Below are 22,175 nucleotides of genomic sequence, written 5' to 3' on the forward strand. Positions count from 1 at the left end.
GATCATTTGGGGTCCCTTCCGCTATCATTGGTGGATGGTTTTCGGGATCCCGTCGGGATCATTTCGGGACTTTTTCGGGATCATTTGGGTTCCCTTCCGGCATCATTTCTGAATGGTTTTCGGGATTCGTTCAGGATCCCGTCGGGGTCATTTCAGGACTTTTTCGGGATCATTTGGGGTACCTTCCGGCATCATTTCTAGATGGTTTTCTGGATCCGTCCGGGATCCCGTCGGGGTCATTTCGAGCCTTTTCGCAACTAATACGGGATCATTTGGGGACCCTTTCGCCATCATTTCTGGATAGCTTTCGGGATCCGCCCGGGATCCCGTCAGAGTCATTTCGGCACTATTTTGGGGATCATTTGGCGTCCCTTCCGGGGTTACAAAACAAACGTCTGGACAAACATCCAAACTTTCCCATTTATAATATAATATTAGATTAGATTAGATTAGATTAGATTAGATTGTAACCTTTAACGATAATTAGGCATCTTCGTCTGCGACAAAAAAAATCCATATTTGACATAATTATATATTTTTAACATTAAGACTTTACACCTAAATTATTAAATCTTACAGTTTATACCACAGTCCTAATTGTTCTAATAAAAGCGTGTTACATTGTGATAGCAAGAAAAGGAGGTCCTAAATGTTCTTAATTATACCATCAAAATTTAACACGCTTTTATTAGAACAATTAGGACTGTGATATAAACTGTAAGATTTAATAATTTAAGTGTAAAGTTTTAATGTTAAAAATATATAATTATGTACAATATGAAATTTTTTTGTCGCAGACAAGGAGCCTAATTATCGTTAAAGGTTGCAATCTAATCTAATCTAATCTAATCTAATATTATATTATAAATGGGAAAGTTTGGATGTTTGAATGTTTGTCCAGACGTTTGTTTTGTAATCCCGTTAGGGTCATATCGAAACCCTTCCGGGTTCATTTCGGGATGGTTTTCGGGATCCATCCGGGATCCCGCCGGGGTAATTTCGGGACTTTCTCGGGACTATTTCGAGGTCATTTTGGGACCCATCCGGGATCATTTATGTATAGTTTTTGGGATCCGTCCGGGATCCCGTCGGGGTTATTTTGGGACATTTTCGGGACTATTCCGGGATAATTTCGGGACTATTTAGCGATCATTTGGGGACCCTTCCGGCATCATTTCTGGATGAGTTTCGGGATCCGCCCTGCATTCCGTCGGGGTATTTTCGGGATCATTTGCGTACCTTTGAGAGATAAATTCTTGATGGTTTCCGGGATCACTACGGGACTTTTTCGGGGTCATTTTGGGTCCGTTCCGTAATCATTTCTGTATGGTTTTCGGGATCCGTCCGGGAACCCGTCGGGCCATTTCGGGGCTATTTCGGGATCATTTGGGGTATCTTCCGTCATCATTTCTGGATGGTTTTCGGGATCCGTCTGGGATCCAGTCGGGGTTATTTCGGGACTTTTTCTCGACTAAAACGGGATCATTTGGGGACCCTTTCGGCATCATTTCTGGATGGTTTTCGGGATCCGTCCGGGATCCCGTCAGGGTAATTTCGGGACTATTAGGGGATCATTTGAGGACCTTTCCCGCATCATTAAATGATAGTTTTCGGGATCCGTCCGGGATCCCGGCGGGATCATTTGGGGTATCTACCGGCATCATTTCTGGATGGTTTTCGGTATCCGTCCAGGATCCCGTCGGGGTCATTTCGGGATCATTTGGGATCCCTTCCGCTATCATTTGTGGATGGTTTTCGGGATCCCGTCGGGATCATTTCGGGACTTTTTCGGGATCATTTGGGTTCCCTTCCGGCATCATTTCTGGATGGTTTTCGGGATTCGTTCGGGATCCCGTCGGGTCATTTCAGGACTTTTTCGGGATCATTTGGGGTACCTTCCGGCATCATTTCTAGATGATTTTCTGGATCCGTCCGGGATCCCGTCGGGGTCATTTCGAGCCTTTTCGCAACTAATACGAGATCATTTGGGGACCCTTTCGCCATCATTTCTGGATAGCTTTCGGGATCCGCCCGGGATCCCGTCAAGGTCATTTCGGCACTATTTGGGGATCATTTGGAACCTTTCAGGCATCATTTCTGGATAATTTGCGGGATCAGTCCGGGATCTCGTCGGGGTTATTTCGGGACCTTTTCGGGATCATTTGGGGTCCCTTCCGGCATCATTTCTGGATGGTTTTCGGAATCCGTAAAGGACCCCGTCGTGGTCATTTCGGAACTTTTTCGCGACTAATACGGGATCATTTTTGGACCCTTTCGCCATCATTTCGGGATGGTTTTCGGGAACCCGGGATCCCGTGAGGGTCATTTCGGGACTATTTGGTGATATCGACTAATATGGGATCATTTGAGGACCTTTTCGGCATCAGTTTTGAATAGTTTTCGGGATCCGTCAGGGATCCCGACGGGTCATTTCATTTAATTTTGGGACTATTAGGGGATCATTTGAGGACCTTTCTGGTATCATTTCTGGATAGTTTTCGTGATCTGTACGGGAACACATCGGGGTAATTACGAAACTTTTTCGGGATCATTTGGGGACTCTTTAGGGATCATTTCATGACTTTTTCTGTATTATTTCGGTATCATTTGGGGACCCTTCCGGCATCATTTCTTGATGGTTTGCCGGATCCATCAGGGTCACTTCGGGACCATTTTGGGATCATTTGGGGACCCTTCCGAGGTCATTTATGGACCCGTCCGTGATACCGTAGGAGTAATTTCGAGATTTTTTTGTTACTGTTTCGTGGTAGTTTTGGAACCCTTCCGGGATCATTTCTGGATCCGTTTGGGATCCCATCGGGGTCATTTCCGGACTATTTCGGGATCATTTTGGGACCCTTCCGGAATCACTTCTGTATGGATTTCGCGATCCCTCGTGGATCCCGTCGGGGTCATTTCGAAACTTTTTCTGGACTATATCGGGATAATTTTGGAACCCTTCCTGGATATTTTCTGGATGGTTTTTGAGATCCGTCCGGGAGCCCGTCAGGGTCATTTCGGAACTTTTCCGGGACTATTTCGGAATCATTTTTGTACCCCTCAGGGATCATTTCTGTGTGGTTCTCTGAATAAGTCTAGAATCGTGTCGTTGTCATGTCGGGTTTTTTGGGACTATTTCCGGAACTTTTCGAGAGCCTTCCGGGGCATTTCTGGATGGTTTTCGGTATTCGTCCACGATATCGTGGGGGTCATTTCGTGGCTTTTTCTGGATAATTTCAGGATCATTTGGGGTCCTATCAGGTTATCAGCTCATTTAGATCTTTTTTTTACTCGATTACAAAAATAAAATGCATGTTTAAACAGATAACTTGATAAGCAGGCACACGTGAATAGCCCATATATTTAATTTTCTCCTTGCGGGCGTGGCCGCGGGTAAAGGCTAGTATTTATATTATAAATGGGAAAGTTTGGATGTTTGTCCAGACGTTTGTCTTTGTGACTCAATCATGCAAGAATGGCTAGACCGATTTGGATGAAATTTGGCAGACATATAGCCAATAGTCTAGAAGGATCTACTAGCTATATTTTTTTGAAAAGGGGGTAGGTCCCCGCCCCCTACGAACAGTTATAATTTAATTATTGTATTTTTTTGTCTTTGTGACTGAATCACGCCAGAACGGCTACACGGATTTTGATGAAATTTCGGACACAGATAATAGTCTACTAGCGAATTTTTTTTCGAACATGGAAAGTGGGTGGGGTCCCTCGACCCCTTCGAACAATTACTTTTTAATAATTTTTACACATTATAACTTTACTTATACTGGCCTTCACCAATATAACAGCCTCAATGGGTCAAATAAGTCGAGGGCTTACAAAGTGAGCAGTGACACCCTACGCCCCCTACCCCCTTCTCTACCCCTCTGGTGTAAAATCTATAAATTGTTATAACTCAATATAAATTTTTTCCAAAATCAGTAGTTTTTGGTATCTGGCACATACAGATCGAGATCTAAACAATTTGGAAAAACGATAAAAGGTCTCTCCTTCTCCTCCCGCCGTCCGCCCTCCTTCAATTGTTTTTATTAGTACGCTTTTATTAGCTTTACCTGTACGTTTCTATGTAACTCTTCATTCGCTCCAACGCGCATGCTGCCTTATTAACATGGTTTTATAATTAGCTTCACCTTATTTGTAATACCGTTAGGGTCATATCGAAACCCTTCCGGGATCATTTCTGGATGGTTTTCGGGAGTATTTCGGGATTCCGTAATCATTTCTGGATGGTTTTCGGGATCGCGTCGGGCCATCTCGGGGCTATTTCGGGATAATTTGGGGTATCTTCCGTTATCATTTCTGGATGGTTTCCGGGATCCCTTCAGGGTCATTTCGGGATTATTAGAGGATCATTTGAGCACCTTTCCGGCATCATTTCTGGATCCCTTCCGGCATCATTTCTGTATGGTTTTCGGGACTCGTCCGGGATCCCGTCGGGGTCATTTCAGGCCATTTGGGGTATCTTCCGGCATCATTTCTAGATGGTTTTCTGGATCCGTCCGGGATCCTGTCGGAGTCATTGCGAGACTTTCGCCACTAATACTTTTTCGGGATCGTTTGGGGACCCTTTCGCCATCATTTCTAGATGGTTTTCGGGATCTGTCCGGGATCCCGTGAGAGTCATTTCTGGACAATTTCGGGATCACTTGGGGTACCTTCCGTCATCATTTCTAGATTGTTTTCGGGATCCTTCCAGGATCCCGTCGGGGTAATTTCAGGACTTTTTCGGGATCATTTGTGGTCCCTTCCGGCATCATTTCTGTTTGGTTTTCGGGATCCGTCCGGGATCCCGTGAGGGTCATTACGGGACAATTTCGGGATCATTTGTGGTACCTTCCGTCATCATTTCTGGATGGCTTCCGGGATCCGCCCGGGATCCCGTCGGGGTCATTTTAGGACTGTTTCGGGATCATTTGGGGACCTTTCCGGCATCATTTCTGGTCGGGTCATTTCGGGATCATTTGGGGTACCTTCCGGCGTCATTTATGCATGGTTTTCGGTATCCGTTCGGGATCCCGTCGGGGTCATTTGGCACTTTTTTAGTACTAATACGGGATCATTTGGGGAGCCTTTCGGCATCATTTCTGGAGGGTAATTTCGGGACTTTTTCGGGATCATTTAAGGATGGTTTTCAGGATTCGTCCGAGATCCCGTCAGGGTCATTTAGGGATCCGTTCGAGTTCCCGTGAGTGTCATTTCGGGGCTATTTCGGGATTATTTCTGGATGGTTTTCGGAATCCATCCGGGATCCCGTCGGGGTTATTTCGGGACTTTTTCGGGGCTAATACCGGATGAGTTGGGGTCCCTTCCGGCATCACTTCTGGATGGATTTCGAGATCTGTACGGGAACCCATAGGGACCATTTGGGGACACTTTGGGGTCATTTCATGAATTTTTCTGTATTATTTCGGGATCATTGATGGTTTGCCGGATCCATGGAGTCATTTCGGGGCCATGTTGGGATCATTTGGGGACCCTTCCGAAGTCATTTCTGGATCCGTCCGGGATGCCGTAGGAGTCATTTCGAGATTTTGTTTTGTTACTTTTCGGGATAGTTTTGGGACCCTGATGGGATCATTTCTGGATCCCATCGGGGTCATTTCCTTACTAATTCGAGATCATTTTGTGACCCTTACGGAATCATTTCTGTATGGTTTTCGCGATCCGTCGTGGATCCCCTAGGGGTCATTTCGGAACTTTTTTCTGGACTATGTCGGGATAATTTAGGAACCCCTCCTGGATAGTTTTTGATATCCATCCGGGAGCCCGTCAGGGTCATTTCGGAACTTTTTCGGGACTATTTCGGGATCATTTTGGTACCCTTCAGGGATCATTCCTGTGGGGCTCTCTGGATGTCTAAAATCGTGTCGTTGTGATTTCGGGTTTTTTTGGGACTATTCCTGGAACTTTTGGATACCCTTCCGGGGCATTTCTGGATGGTTTTCCTGATCCGTCTGCGATAGCGTCGGGGTCATTTCGTGGCTTTTTATGGATAGTTTCGGGATCGTTTGGGGATCCTATCTCGTTATCAGCTGATTTAGTTCTTTTTTTACTCAATTACAAAAATAAAATGCATTAAAATTTTTTTTTAACAGATATCTTGATAAGCAGTCTAACGTGAATAGCCCGTATAATTCATTTTCTCCTTGCGGACGGGACCGCGGGTAAAGGCTAGTGAACTTATAAAGTGTTATATTTCTTTACAGTAAATTTATTTTTAACTTTTTAGTTAATTTTATTAACCAATAATAAAAGCTTATTTTTAAAAAATAATTTTTAGTAGGGTAAAATATTGTTTAAATTAGTTATGTAATCTTTACTTAGTGATTGGTAACGTTTCTCATCCTATCCATTTCTTTTAATGCATCAACATTACATGGTTTCTTCGAAGTCAACTTTGAACAGTCAAGTTCTTCGATTCGAAGACCTGCTAAAGACCTAACTCGGCTTAAAGTCACATAAGCTTGACCAGCAGCAAATAATTTGCAGCCTAGATAAATAACAGCATGATCTACAGTAGTTCCCTGCATTTTGTGCACAGTTGAAGCCCACGACAAGACAATCGGGAGCATTCTTCTTTCAGCTGTGCCGTGATTAAATTTAGAAGGAAATTGAACTGATTTAGGCTGTATTATGTCCACGCCATCGTTACCAAAGTCTACGCGATGGTATAGTTGAGCACGTCTGTAATATGGCCATATAATATTAGTGATGTACCTATTGCTCCATTTACAAGTCCCTTAGCAACGTCAACGTTAGATCTCAACATAACTTTAGCACCAACAAATATTTCTAGTTCTTTGTTTTGTTAATGCTGAGTGTATTATATTATTAATATCAATCTGATCATTGTTTTTTGTTCCATCAATTAATTGAACTTGATAATAATCAGTTATCAGCTGAGTGAAAGAAAATGTGGTTTTGAAACGATACGTTGAGCCAACTGTCAACAACCAAACGATAAAAACGTTGAGTGAATAGAGCGGAAAATTTTTATGCTCACTAATTTGTCGTAAAGTCGCAACTGTGCGTTCCAAGAAGTTATCACTAATCAACTTCGCCAGCAGTATTGCTTTTGGAATGCGCCCCATGCTTTGTTCAACTCATTCAAATGAATTTGTATATATGTATGTGCATACACATTTGCACGTGTTCTTACAATAACAAAACGTTAAATACATACATACATACATATGAATATACAGATTTTCTAGAAAATATATTGTATGTGTTTGCCAAAAGTGGCTTCACTTCGGATATCAGCATCTTCGGTTGTCAGATCTTTCGCGTTCAGCGCTAACGCGGTTTCAGGATGAAAAAGACTCAACCAAATTACTGATACGAATCGCTACGTTAAAATAACCCTGACTGAGTATGAGTACACGATTTTTTATATCATGATGCGAGTATATTGGGGCATATTCATAATCTAAATAAATGTGACTAAGTTAGTTGAAGCATTTTTGACAGAGAGCACATATAAAATTGTGTCAAACAGTGCTAACTAACTTAAAATCATATTTTAATGTGACTTTGCCTATGTCGCGTTCAGTGTACAACTACTGATTGCAGATCTCTGCTCTGTGGGTTAAATCTGTAAAACAAAATCAAGTGCGCAGAAGAGTATGCAACATTGAGCGATGACAGCCTAACTTCTACATTCGTTGTATACACACACAAACAAAGCGAAGTTACCTCGTTCTTGAGCCGCTGTAGGTTATTCACCATCCCTCTAAACAAAGGACTTAGGCTTTTATTCCCTTGTGAACACAAATCTTTACCGATAACTCTGTTATCGATTAATTTATCGAATTCTCGCAAAGCAATATTGCATTGTCATCGGAGTTATACATGTGTGCAAAATTTCAGCTCAATCGGACACCGGGAAGTGTATCGAATTTAACTTGCAATATTAGATTACAGACAACAGCCAAGTGAAAGTAAATAAAAGCTTATAATTATAAAAAGCAATGATATTTTGAAATTTTCAAACATATTAAGTAAAATCAGGTTGAATTACCTACAAAATAGACTCATTTGCTTCTTTTAAGGGTGGTCAGCGATCCAGTTAAAGCTTCTGTATACGCCATATATTCTTACTTAGCTCAAGCTTGGAAATATTTGCTTCCTATAAGGCAGTAAGGCCAGCTTCAGTACAGATTATTTGTACACTATATTATTGTATTAAGAATGATAGATCAAGGCTTAATAATTAAAATATTCTTTTTACTTACATTTTCAGCTCATGAAAGCCGATGCTACAGGAATTTTCTCACAAAAAATACTTAAATCAAGTGGTTTCAAAGTATTAAGTGAATTTTACTATGACAAATATACAGATGAGTTTGGTAAGCCTTTGCTGTTAGTGGAAGCACCGCATATTAAGTTACAATTATTATACAAATTGTTGGAGTAAGAAGGCTTATGGCACAGATTCTAAGCAAAAATCTATAAGTACATAATAAAGTAAGAGAAAATATGTTATAATAGGTAAATAAGGAAAAATAAAAATTACAATTACTCGATAAGAAAGGGCAAACTGGGAAGTAAAAGCAGATACATATAAATATATATATGTATATATACATATATATATATATACTCAATAAAGTATTCGGGCAAAATTGTTAAAAAATAATAATTTGCTGCATTTTTAAAATTGATGAAATGACTGAGAGATAACAATTTTTAACAATTATGCTCGAATACTTTCTTGAGTCACTGTGGCCGTTTGAGAAGTTGATTCAGATATACATTTTATCACGAAAAGGAAATTTGTAAGTCGTATTATGCATGGTTAACGAGAAATTATATTTTTTACCAAATCCATGAGGTCAGACAAATTTTTTTTAAATAATAACATATAAAATTCTTTAAAATCTGAACAAAATATTGAAAAGGGTTTTCAAAAAAATTAGGTGCAAATATGGTTAATGAAAATTTAAAAAAAAAAAAAAATTAAGAAAATATTAAAAATATTTTGAAACAAAGTTTTTTATCTGAATTAGGTCCACTTTTTCAGTAATTGGCTAAGCTAAGCTTGAAATAGGTTTGCCTAAACTCTAGTAGTCACATTTAAACTGCTGTTAAATTACAGACCAATTTTTCAAACTGAGGTAGGCTTTTTTATACGGCAACATTGGTTTTTCATTGTCTAGATAATTGTAGATGCGGCGGCAGGCAGCTGGATTTTCTTTACGAAAGAAACACACTAAAAAATATTTCTCCAGTCTTCGAGAAATATACAAAGTTAATATTCAACATCATTCGCTAATTATTCTTAAACCTGATAGTTCTCGACTTAATCTGCACCATCATTCTCCCATCACTATCCCACCTTCGAGAATTTTGTAAAATTTATAGTTTTCGAGTAATCTCAAACATCATTCTCAAATTATTCTCCAACCTTGGAGAGATTTTGAGAAATTTATAGAATTAACCCAGCACATTTCTCTAGTTGATATTCTACATTGGATATCGGGTGGAGGTGGAGTTGAAAACAAATATTCTACAAGGTGGCACCACCAAGGCCAACAGATATTTATTGTGAGAAATAAATGAAGCCTTTTTCTCGAAAACTTGTTTTCGCACAATAGGTCCCTTTCAAGATTCCAGGTCACATATATTAAAAATTATTTATACATGTTTTATTTTATTTTCATGAAAATACTGCAGTTTTTAGAATCTCACATTTGAGTTATATTAGAGAATGACCCAGTACAAGTTGAGAACTGTTTTTTCCTTAACTAGAGTACCAGCATTTTTTGCTATATAAAAAAATGCCATTTTCGTTGAGAGCGCTATGATTCTCAAGTTCAGCCACTGTTTAGAAACAACGCTGAAATATTTGCAATTAAATATATATTATATTTAGAAATCAAAACAAACAAGAACGCAAACAATTAAAAGGTTAACTGGAGTAAAACCCTGCCATATCGGCCGCTTCAGGTCAAATTAAACTCCCGTTAAAGGTGAATGAAAAACTGTGTGTGTAGTTTAACTGAGAAACTGAGTTGAACTTGTGTCGAATAACCGGGCCTAATAAACATATTATTAATCAAAAAAAATCTAATGAAAATATTAAAGTTTTAAAATGTCCTTAATTGATTATTATATATTTTATTTCAAATATTAAAATTTACTTTAAATATTCAAAAAGTCTCTGTGGACTTGTAAATTTTCCACTTCTTACAATATATCAACTACAACACAAATTTTTGGAAACATATTGGAAACATATTGGAAATAAAAGAACATACAAAATGTTTTAAGAGTTTTAGAAATAGAACTAGAAAAAATTTGGAAAGAACATTTCCTGCATTCCATGAAAATTTTCTGAATAATAATTAACTAAGTACCTGCCCCGTGCAAACACGAATCTCTAAATTTTACAGTAAACTCTTTCTTTTTTATAAATTTATTTAAATATTTTTTGTTACTGCCGAAGGTAATTTAAAATTTTTTTTTCAAATATTTTTATGGTTTGTTTTATATAAGGACGATAAATGTAAAAAAGGTGTGCCGCGAAGCTCTCTATTTGAACAACTCATTTAAATTTAAACAAACTCGGAAAATAAAATATAAAAAAAGGATAATTTAAAGAAATTCAAAAAAAAAAAAAAAATTACAGAATTAAATTTTAAAATTAAATTGTTAGATTTTTTTGAGCCGGAAGGCTTCGGAAGATGAGTAAAACTTTTATTTTCTGTTTTTATTAATTTATTTTGTATTTATTAATTTTATTTGTAGGAAAAATTAAAAGGAGCACGATGCAACTTGGAAGAGAAGCTCGGCCTTAAATCTCTTCGGAGGTTATCGCGCCTTTCATTTATTTATTTTTTTTTAATATATTATATTTGGTCGAGACTTCCACTTGAAAAGTAAAATATTTTTTTCAAAATTGAAAAATGCACGATTTCCACAAATTAAAAAAACAAGGCCTCATACAAGTTCGTATAGCCAAAATGCCCTTTTAATGCGCGGTTTTAAGCTCCAGTTCAAGTTGACTAAGCTGAGATGAACAGCTTAAGCTGGGATGAACAGCAAAACTTTATGTTATAAAACAAAGTGACAAGGTTAAACTCTGGTCAACTTTTACTTACTTAATTGGCGCTTAACCGTTTAAACGGTTATGGCCGTCCAACGGGGCGCGGCAATCGCTTCTTCTCTCTGCCAACTGGCGCCAATTGGTCACACCAAGGGAGTTTAAATCATTTTTGACCTGGTCCTGCCAAGTAGATTGGGGCCGCCCTGTTTCTCTGCTTCCATAGGCCGGTTCCGATAGAAACACTTTCTTAGCCGGAGCGTCATCTTTCATGCGCATAACATGGCCTAGCCAGCGCAGCTGGACTATGTTGATGTCTGCGTAAAGCTCGTACAGTCAACTTTTACTGGAGCTTAAAGTCGCAAACCTGGAATAAGTCGATAATTGAGATCGAATAGTGAATCAAATATTAAAAAACTGTAAAATTTTTTTATAACAGTTAGATTTTAAATTTTTTTTAATATTTAGTTGAGCGGAAACTCACGCTATAAGGGCTGTAGATTCAAAAACGGTCTATCTCTGATTTAGTTGAACAGCGACCCATCTCAGAACATGTTTTAAAAACGTCTATTTATTACAGCTAATATATAATACATTGATTATACGTTAAAGTAAAAGTATTTGAAAACTAATTCTAAGATAAAATATTCTTCAAATAAATTTGCTTAATCTTTCTCAAGCCAATGGCCACGCGATCCTAATTTATTTATATAGACAAACAACATGTTAAGAAAAAAGAAACACATTGCATACTGCACTAAAATATATTATTTTTATTAATTCATTATTGTATGTCGTTAGACGCAACAAGCAATGCGTATACGCTGTAATTATGTATATAAGTATAATTACTTAATTAGATGTATTGTATATGTGACCAAAAAATATTTTTTACATTTATAACGCAAATAAGCCTGGAAGTTGTTGGCTAAATGTTGATATAAATAATTCTTAATCGCGGCAATATACACATTTTTTATGCGCGTTGTTTATACTTATTATATAAAATTAAAAAACTTTAACAGCAAAACACAAACGAAATATTACCACTCCACAGTGGTCGATCTTATATGAAGTTGGTGCCAACGTGAAACTTTGGTCAACTTTGGGAAACTTTGCTGCCAATACACAGGGCTGTGAATCATTTCGGGTCTATGCCTAAGGATGGTAAACGGGTGTTTATTTTCTCAGACAGCCAGGCCGCATTAAAGGCCCTGGGGCCCTATTCGCTAACTGTGAGTTTTAAAGTGTACCCAAGAAATTGTGTAAACTTTGAAATTCTGATTCTGTAAAGCAAAACTGTGAACAAAAAAACTCACTGATAAAAACTTCGTGAGTTTTCTTGGCAGCCAGTGAACACTATTCTGACATTCAAAACTCATACGCACTGTTGCAGAATGACTTTTTTGTTTTCATGGCGTTTGATGAATATTTTCTCACTGACATAAGACTTTTACATTCAGCGCTCATTCAGCAAAACAATGTACACAATAATTTACAGAATCGCATGAAAATTTAAAGTGTAAATTGTGTGTGCAAATGAGTTTTCAATGAGTGTACATTTTTCAGTTTTTCACAGTTACGTAATTGACCCCCTGGACTCATTCACCGCATGCATACAAAAAGAAAGATGTGGGGGGAAAATTGTTAAGATGTGGCTATCGCAAATACAATGTTTAATACGATTAAATAAGGAAATTAAAGTTATTAAAAGATCTTGCATGTGAGCACAAGTAACATACGACAATAATTTATCAGGGTGACGCTATTAGAAAACTGTCGCAAAACATAGTTAGTGGCAGAAAGTGGCAGCTGATATAAACACTAGGTGTTTTTTTTCCAAGCGAGCTTGAAAAAAACGCTTCAACTAGCTAAACAGTTTCATTATGCCAAAACCATACAGATGGTGGAAGTTTATCAGCTAATTGTTACTTTTTTTTAGCTGCTATGACATTTCTACTTCTAGCGCAGTATGTTTTTGACACTCAACCAGCAAATTACAAAAACAAAATACATGAAATGCGTGTGTATGTTTGTATGTATGTCACCCCACCGCCACGCTGTTATTTTGTTATTTTTGTTTATCTGCACATTCGTATGTTCATTTCATTCGCTCGTTCACAATAGTACTCTACGTTTCTGAAAATGAAATTGAAATATGTGTGCAAATAAACACCATTAAGGCACTGGTGAAATTTTAAATAAAAAAAAACACAACAAGCTAAAGACACTAAAATTATTTCAAAATGAAGTAAATAACTTTGGCTTCAATATTCCTTTTTATTTATGTCGATAAAATGATATTTTATGTATTTTTAAATAGCTTAAACTTGCACTTTATTTTTAGCTTGCTCACACTGCAAAAACCAACTAATACCATAACCTCGACTTTTGAAGATATTCTTAAAGAGTACAGTTCGAATACAATAAAAATAAACATACCTTTTAAAAGGCTGTTTTAATAAGAGATACTAATGACACATTTGGTGAAAAACTTCTTACTTTGATTTTTTTTTATTTTTGGCCTATGGAACCGACCACTGTATTCGTAATACAATTTATACAAAAATAAATATAAAATATATGTAAGTACGAGCAGCTGAACTGTTCAGTGAAAATAAATTAGTCTGTTTTGCAGTAAACAGTTAAATAAAAATTCGTAATTACAATTGCGTGCAGACTGCATTGTCAAATACTCAATACATATTTATGTTGTTATCAAAAAGCTATGTATATTATGAGAATTTATCTATGAATGCAATAATAAAGTAAAAATACAGTTACAAGGCATGTACTTACAATTAGGCGACTGTATATTTTGTACGCCGTATGTTCGAAACTTCAAAAACTGAAAAAAAACGATACCCAAAAAAATAACTTTCGAGCCTGCGAAATTTCATTTTTTATACCTTAACAAGAAGACCCGGCAGACGTTGTCCTGCCCTAAATTTGGCCTATCTGCATAAATTTTAATAAGCTTTTTCCGTCTGAATCTGCCCTCCCCCTCTTCACTTTTTCCTAATCCTTCTATTCACTCCTCCCTCCGTCTTTTTCGCTTCATCTATCTCCATTTTCGTCTCATTCTATCTCTTTCGCAATCTCCTTCTCTCTTCTCTCAATTTCTTCTCATTCTTCTGCATCACTTATTGCCTGTCCCAGAGGGTGGTATGTATTTTATTCCAGTCCCAGTCCCACTCCTTGTCTCAGCCCAGTCCTAATCCTAATCCCAGTCCCAGTCCGTCTCTGGATAATATATTACTCTGTACTAAAGCACTCATCAACAGCTTTCATTTGATATCCTTATTGTATAAACACTGTCTAGGCATTCACTGGCCCACGCTTTGGCCTATATCTCGAGACCCTAGTCACCCAGGGGTATGAAAATTACCCTCTGCTAAAGCACTCATCAACTGCTTTCATTCGATATCCATATTCTATAAACACATTCTAGGGGTACCCGGGTTCACGTTTTGGCCTATATATCGAGACCCTAGTCACCCAGGCGTATGAAAATTACCCTCTAATAAATCACTCATCAACAGCTTTCATTTGATATCCATATTCTATAAACACATTCTAGGGGTACCCGGGTCCACGTTTTGGCCTATATATCGAGACCCTAGTCACCCAGGCGTATGAAAATTACCCTCTAATAAAGCACTCATCAACAGCTTTCATTTGATATCCACATTCTATAAACACATTCTAGGGGTACCCGGGCCCACGTTTTGGCCTATATCTCGAGACCTTTGTCACCCAGGGGTATGAAAATTACCCTCTACTAAAGCACTCATCAACAGCTTTCATTTGATATCCATATTCTATAAACACATTCTACGGGTACCCGGGTCCACGTTTTGGCCTATATCTCGAGACCCGAGACACCCAGGGGTATGAAAATTACCCTCTACTAAAGCACTCATCGACAGCTTTCATTTGATATCCATATTCTATAAACACACTCCAGGGGTACCCGGGTCCACGTTTTGGCCTATTTTTCGAGACCCTAGTCACCCAGGGGTATGAAAATTACCCTCTACTAAAGCACTCATCAACAGCTTTCATTTGATATCCATATTCTATAAACACACTCTAGGGGTACCCGGGCCCACGTTTTGGGCTATATCTCGAGACCCTAGTCACCCAGGGGTATGAAAACTACCCTCTACTAAAGCACTCATCAACAGCTTTCATCTGATATCCATATTATATAAACACATTCTATGGGTACCCGGGTCCACGTTTTGGCCTATATCTCGAGACCCTAGTCACCCAGTCACCTATCCTATATTTCAAGTTATATCAAACTACACACGGGGTGCAAAACAAATTCAAAATCCGTTCAGTAGTTTAGGAGTCCATTGGCTTCAATTCTGTGACACGTGTTTTTTATATATTGTAACGAATGTTAGCAGCACTGAGCGATGCTATCGTCTCTAAGCCGATACTAAGCAGTGACGTGAATGCACATCAATAATTCAATCATTATTTATCTACATAAACGAAACAATAACTGTGTCTACATATATGTACCATGTGAGTATACGAGCACCGGAGCGGCAATGCACAAACACATGCATATATCTTATCTGAGTTGTCACAAGACAGAGCAATAATTTGTGCACGTAGTTGTGGCTGGCGATTTTGTAGCCGAAACAAACTAGTAAGTTCTGGAAATCGAAGAGCCTAGAAGTATGCAGCGTAAACTATAAAAGCGGGGCAGGCGAGTAAGAAGTAATTCAGTTAGAGTTGAGCTATCAATCAGTTTGATTAAGACGCGATCTGGCGGCCAATAGTAGAGTTTCATTTGAGTTATCAATCAGTTTGGTTATTAAGCCAGCGAGTAGCAAAGTATAAGTGTTATTGTGAAGTACTTTAATAAAGGCCATTTTTCCATTATTCAATATTGGAGTTATTTATTCAACAGTTTAGTGATTCGAACTTAGCAGAGGATTGCAAATAAGAGGATTTGCAAGTAAATTCGTTACAATTGATGTCAGAAGAGGAATTGTTGAATAAATTCCAGAAGACAACAAGGACATGGCAAAGTTCAGTGAATTAAAGATCCAGCAACTGAAGAAGGAGTTGGAGAGCCGTGGATTGAATACAAGCGGCGTTAAACTCGAACTTCAGGCACGGCTACGAGAGGCAATGGAAGCAGAAGGAATTGATGTGGAAGAGTCTGTCTTTCACCTTGATGGCGAGGAGACAACAAAAATTGAAGAGAAAAACGAAACATCGCAGACGGTTACCAGCACAGACTTGAACATGATATTGGCTGCAATATCTGCACAAACATCGACAGTAGCATCAATGTCGTCGCAATTGGCATCCCAACTGGAAGCGCAAGAGGCACGTATAACAGAAATGTCATCGCAAATATCCACCAACATGTCATCTCAACTGGAAGAACAGAAGACATATATAGCATCACAATTGGAAGAACAGAAAACACACATGGCGTCACAAATTGCAGAACAATTAAAAGAACAAGAGGCACGCATAACATTACAGCTCGAAGCACAAGAAGAACGTATCTCAACAAAGCTGGAGGCACAGGAAACAAAATTCTCATCGCAGCTGGAGGCTGTTAGTGAACGACAAAATAAAGTTGAGGCCGAGATGGATGCTCTGAAAGATCGGATTCAGGAGTTACAATTGAACCGTCCAATCACTTCAACGTCTACTCTGAAGGTAAAATCCCCAACGTTTGATGGTTCTGTTCCATTCCAGGTATTTAAGCTCCAATTTGAGAAGACGTCGACAGCGAACAACTGGAATGATGAAGATAAAGTTGCAGCTCTGTTCGTGGCATTGAAAGGGCCAGCAGCCGAAATCCTACAGACGATTCCCGAAGGAGAGCGGAACAACTATGAAGCATTGATGGCCGCTGTCGAGAGACGTTACGGAAGCGAGCATAGGAAACAGATATTCCAAATTGAGTTGCAAAACCGCTACCAAAAAGCAAATGAGACATTGCAGGAGTTTGCTTCAGATGTTGAAAGGTTGGCTCATCTCGCAAATGCGGACGCACCCGTGGAATACACCGAGAGGGTAAAAATCCAGAGCTTTATAAATGGCATACGGGACGCCGAAACAAAGCGAGCTAAATACGCAAACCCAAAGCCAACATTCGCAGAAACGGTGTCACAAGCTCTGATTCAGGAAACAGCGTCGCTTCTGTGTAAGCCAGTTTTCAAAGCACACCGTGTGGAAGTAGAAAGGCCACAGTGGGTAGACACAATTTTGGAAGCACTGAAGGGATCTCAACAGAAGAATGCCGGAGTTATTAAATGTTTCAAGTGCGGCAACCCAGGTCACATTGCACGCCATTGCGATCTTGGTGCTAATAGTTCCAACAATGTGGTTGGCCGTAAACGCAAAGCTGGCGGAAATGAGCAAGAGCGTGTCGAATGTAAAGAACGAAAACTTGCCCCGGCTATTGAATGTCCTGTGATATCTGTGTCGCAAATTGGAAGGAAATCAAGCAGTCTTACCGTCAGAGGGAATGTGGATGGTAAAGAGCGCGTACTGACTGTAGATACGGAGCATCTCATTCCTTGATTCGATCTGATTTGGTCTACAGGAGAGTAAAGTCATTACCTGGAGGAAGGTTGCGTACGGTCACAGGCGAATATAATCAAGTCCAAGGCGAAGTGGTATGTGAAGTATTAATTGGGAAAGTCATGGTTCTACACAAATTCGTTGTGGCGGAGATCGTTGATGAAGTAATATTGGGAGTGGACTTCTTGGTTGACCATGACGTCAGGATCGATATGCGGAGAAAAATTATGCGCTATAAGAACCAGGACATACCACTTAACTTTAGTTTGGAAAAAGGGTTCAGCAGTAATCGGGTACTGGTGGAAAAGACTCGACAAAGACCACGAAAGTCAAAGGCAAAAGTTGATAGATCGAATGGGCCAAATAAATCAAAATCAAAAGTACCTGCGAGAGAAACACTTGACAAAACCTAAAAGACGCAGGAAAACGAAGCAACGAATTTCCGGGAAAGAATGCGAGGTTAGTTTCAAGCCGGAGCGCACTACTGTTGTAAAATGTGGAAACGATACCGATTATGCAAAGAAAATTCGTCCAGCGCAAGCTCTACGAAGTGGTTCATTGACCAAACAACAGAGTGTGAGGGAACGATCCAGAATAATGAGTAGTAAGATGGAACACAGGTACGACAAGGAAAATAATTCGGAAGGTTTCCGGGAGGGAGATTTGTTACTGCTATACAACCCTCACCGGCGGAAAGGTGTTCCATCCAAATATCGATGCAGTTGGGAAGGCCCGTACAGAGTTGTGAAGACGATCAGTGATGTCATCTGCCGCATACAAGCAATTGGGAAATCACGAAATAGAAGAGTGGTAAATTTGGCGATGCTAGCAGCGTTTAGATCGAGAGATTTGTCTGATCGGGACGATCAGACTTAGGTGGAGGGCAGTGTAACGAATGTTAGCAGCACTGAGCGATGCTATCGTCTCTAAGCCGATACTAAGCAGTGACGTGAATGCACATCAATAATTCAATCATTATGTATCTACATAAACGAAACAATAACTGCGTCTACATATATGTACTATGTGCGTATACGAGCAACGGAGCGGCAATGCACAAACACATGCATATATCTTATCTGAGTTGTCACAAGAGAGAGCAATAATTTGTGCACGTAGTTGTGGCTGGCGATTTTGTAGCCGAAACAAACTAGTAAGTTCTGGAAATCGAAGAGCCTAGAAGTATGCAGCGTAAACTATAAAAGCGGGGCAGGCGAGTAAGAAGTAATTCAGTTTGAGTTGAGCTATCAATCAGTTTGATTAAGACGCGATCTGGCGGCCAATAGTAGAGTTTCATTTGAGCTATCAATCAGTTTGGTTATTAAGCCAGCGAGTAGCAAAGTATAAGTGTTATTGTGAAGTACTTTAATAAAGGCCATTTTTCCATTATTCAATATTGGAGTTATTTATTCAACAGTTTAGTGATTCGAACTTAGCAGAGGATTGCAAATAAGAGGATTTGCAAGTAAATTCGTTACAATATTAAGATTTTAAATCGCTCTCGTGTTTGTCCCCTCACTTCCATACGAATATTTGACCCACGGAAAAGTATTTTTCGGTAACTTCCCGTTGAGCTAGACACTTGATACTTAGAACATAGTTCAGATCTGAGAGACATTACAATGCAAGTAAAAAAAATCCGCTAGGAGGCGCACGGATCGAGATATACAGAAAATTCATTATAAAATGGAAATTCTGCGTTCGACTTTTAACTAACTTCTCGGTGATCCAGAGACTTGAAACTTAGCACATAGTTTGCGAGTCGATGGCACTACAATTCGTGGAAAAGAAAATGCCGCCAGGTGGCAGACGATTTGAGATAAACGAAAATCCCTGAAAAAACGTAGGGAATCTTGCAATCGATTTTTGAGTAACTTCCCGGTGAGCTGGAGATATGAAACTTGAGCCTTAAGTCAGAACCCCATGACAATGCAATATTTCATCAAAAAAGTTCCTCTAGGTGGCGAGATATTAGGAAAATTAATTTTAATTTGGGAATCTTTCAATCCATTTTGGCGTGCTAATTGAGATAAATACAAATCCCTGGAAAACGAGGGGAATCTTGCGATCGATTTTTGAGCAACTTGCCGGTGAGCTAGAGACTCGAAACTTGGGCTGTGGGTCAGAACCCGGTGACAATGCAACATTTGTTCAAAAAAATGCCACTAGATGGCGCATGGATCGAGATATTAGGAAAATTAATTTTAACTTGGGAATCTTTCAACTCATTTTTAACTAACTTCCCGGTTACCGAGAGACTTGTAGCTTAGCACATAGTTCGAGACCCGGTGACAACACAATTTATAGAAAACAAAGTTCCGCTAGGTGGCGTGCCAATTGAGATAACTAAAAATCCCTGAAAAACGAGGGGAATCTTGCGATCGATTTTTGAGTAATTTCCCGGTGAGCTGGAGTTATGAAACCTGAGCCGTAAGTCAGAACTCGGTGACAATGCAATATTTTATAAAAAAAAAATCCGCTAGGTGGCGCATGGATCGAGATATTAGGAAAATCAGTTTTAATTTGGGTTACAGAGAGACTTGTAGCTTAGCACATAGTTCGAGACCCGGTGACAACACAATTTATAGAAAACAAAGTTCCGCTAGGGGGCGTGCTAATTGAGATAACTACAAATCCCTGAAAAACGAGGGGAATCTTGCGATCGATTTTTGAGTAACTTGCGGTGAGCTAGAAACTTGAAACTTGGGCCGTGGGTCAGAACCGGTGACAATGCAACCTTTAATCAAACAAAATTCGCTAGGTGGCACACGGATCGAGATAGTAAGAAAACAAATTTTAATTTGGGAATCTTTCAATCCATTTTTAACTAACTTCCGGCTTACCTAGAGACTTGAAACTTTGCACTTAGTTAGAGGACTATACAACTTATAGAAAACAAAGTTCCGCTAGGTGGCGCGCTAGTCAAGATAACTGCAAATCCTTTAAAAACGGGGGGAATCTTGCGATCGATTTTCGTGTAACTTCCCGATGAGCTAGAGACATGAAACTTGGGCCGTAAGTCAGAAGCCGGTGACAATGCAATATTTTATCCAAAAAAATTCCGCTAGGTGGCGCTTGGATCGATATTGAGAAAACTAGTTTTAAATTGGGAATCTTGCAATCGACTTTTAACTGACTTCCTGGATATCTAGAGACTTGAAACCTGAAATATAGTTTAAAACTCGGTGACAGTGCAATGTTTGATCAAAAAATTTGAGCTACGTAACGCACAAGTCGAACTATTTAGAAGATTAGGCCATACCTTCATGGCTAGCCTCCTGAGTGTTGCAGGCTTTGTAGAATTCCACCTCGTTGAATGCCCAACTCAATGCACGTCCTCGCATACTTTTAGGCGTACGCGACTTTCACCACGATTTTTTTATACTTTCAAGCGTATGCGAATTTCACCACGATTTTCAGCTGTGCAAATTAAGTAGCTGACAAACGAGGTGGAATTCTCTTGTTATGATGCGAGGTGGAATTCTGTTGTTTTCGCCAGTGTTGTCAGCGAAAATTCCACTAATTCTATTAAATCTTGCTATTTTGAACAAATAAATAAAGATAAGAATTTTTACTTAGGAATTACTTAAATTACTAATCAAAGTTGCAATTGCCTTTTTGTAGGCAGTACTAAAAAATTTAAAATAAAAAGATGATAAAAAAATTTTAGGACTACCTTTATATAAATAGACCAAAAATAGAAGGCAATTTTTCCTTTAATACAGACATAGGCGGCCACCGTGGTGTGATGGTAGCGTGCTCCGCCTACCACACCGTATACCCTGGGTTCACACCCCGGGCAAAGCAACATCAAAATTTTAGAAATAAGGTTTTTCAATTAGAAGAAAATTTTTCTAAGCGGGGTCGCCCCTCGGCAGTGTTTGGCAAGCGCTCCGGGTGTATTTCTGCCATGATAAGCTCTCAGTGAAAACTCATCTGCCTTGCAGATGCCGTTCGGAGTAGGTATAAAACATGTAGGTCCCGTCCGGCCAATTTGTAGGGAAAAGCAAGAGGAGCACGACGCAAATTGGAAGAGAAGCTCGGCCTTAGATCTCTTCGGAGGTTATCGCGCCTTAAATTTATTATTTACAGACATAGTCTTGTTGAATTTTGACTAAAAAACTTTAACAAGAGCTCTTGTAAAAGAATTTTGGCATTTAAAATTATAAAGGTAGAGCGCGTGCTTGAATTTTAAATAATCAATTAGTTAATCCCAAGTACATGGTTTGCCCTAAATTGAAAGATTGCGCTCTACCTTTATAATTTTAAATCCCAAAATTCTTACAAGACCTATTGTTAAAGTTTTTTAGTCAAAATTCAACAAGACTATGTCTGTATTAAAGGAAAAATTGCCTTCTATTTTTTGGTCCATTTATATAAAGGGAGTCCTTAAAATGTTTTTATCATCTTTTTATTTTGACTTTTTTCGACTTTGATTTTTAAGGTTTTTTTCATGACCTATTAATTTTCATTTGATTGTAAATATTTTTTATTATTATTATTATTTTTTTTTTTTTTCAAAAAACTGTCATCGACGTTTTTAGCGGAC

General features: G+C 38.9%; 2 protein-coding genes across 9 annotated transcripts in view; one reads left to right on the forward strand and one right to left on the reverse strand.

The window, feature by feature from the left end:
• The window catches only part of AANATL7 (Arylalkylamine N-acetyltransferase-like 7), a 30,539-nt gene extending 20,335 nt beyond the window's left edge, over positions 1 to 10,204 (forward strand). The window contains exon 4 of the mRNA XM_067780922.1: positions 8,261 to 10,204. Coding sequence (XP_067637023.1) covers positions 8,261 to 8,434 — 174 coding nt within the window. The 3' untranslated portion in view covers positions 8,435 to 10,204. The remainder of the gene's footprint in view (positions 1 to 8,260) is intronic.
• The window catches only part of LOC137249437 (protein GUCD1), a 44,242-nt gene that overhangs the window by 17,627 nt on the left and 4,440 nt on the right, over positions 1 to 22,175 (reverse strand). For 6 of the 8 annotated variants that reach the window (XR_010952377.1, XR_010952383.1, XR_010952378.1 and 3 more), the window contains exons 5-6: positions 8,253 to 8,466; positions 8,039 to 8,189 (exon numbers count right to left, since the gene is read on the reverse strand). The gene's annotated coding sequence lies outside the window, so the exon portion shown is untranslated. The remainder of the gene's footprint in view (positions 1 to 8,038; positions 8,190 to 8,252; positions 8,467 to 22,175) is intronic. The other 2 variants (XR_010952379.1, XR_010952380.1) reach the window with 2 other exon arrangements.

Source organism: Eurosta solidaginis, chromosome 4 (genome assembly GCF_040869045.1).
Source record: "Eurosta solidaginis isolate ZX-2024a chromosome 4, ASM4086904v1, whole genome shotgun sequence".
Classification (NCBI taxonomy): Eukaryota; Metazoa; Arthropoda; class Insecta; order Diptera; family Tephritidae; genus Eurosta; species Eurosta solidaginis.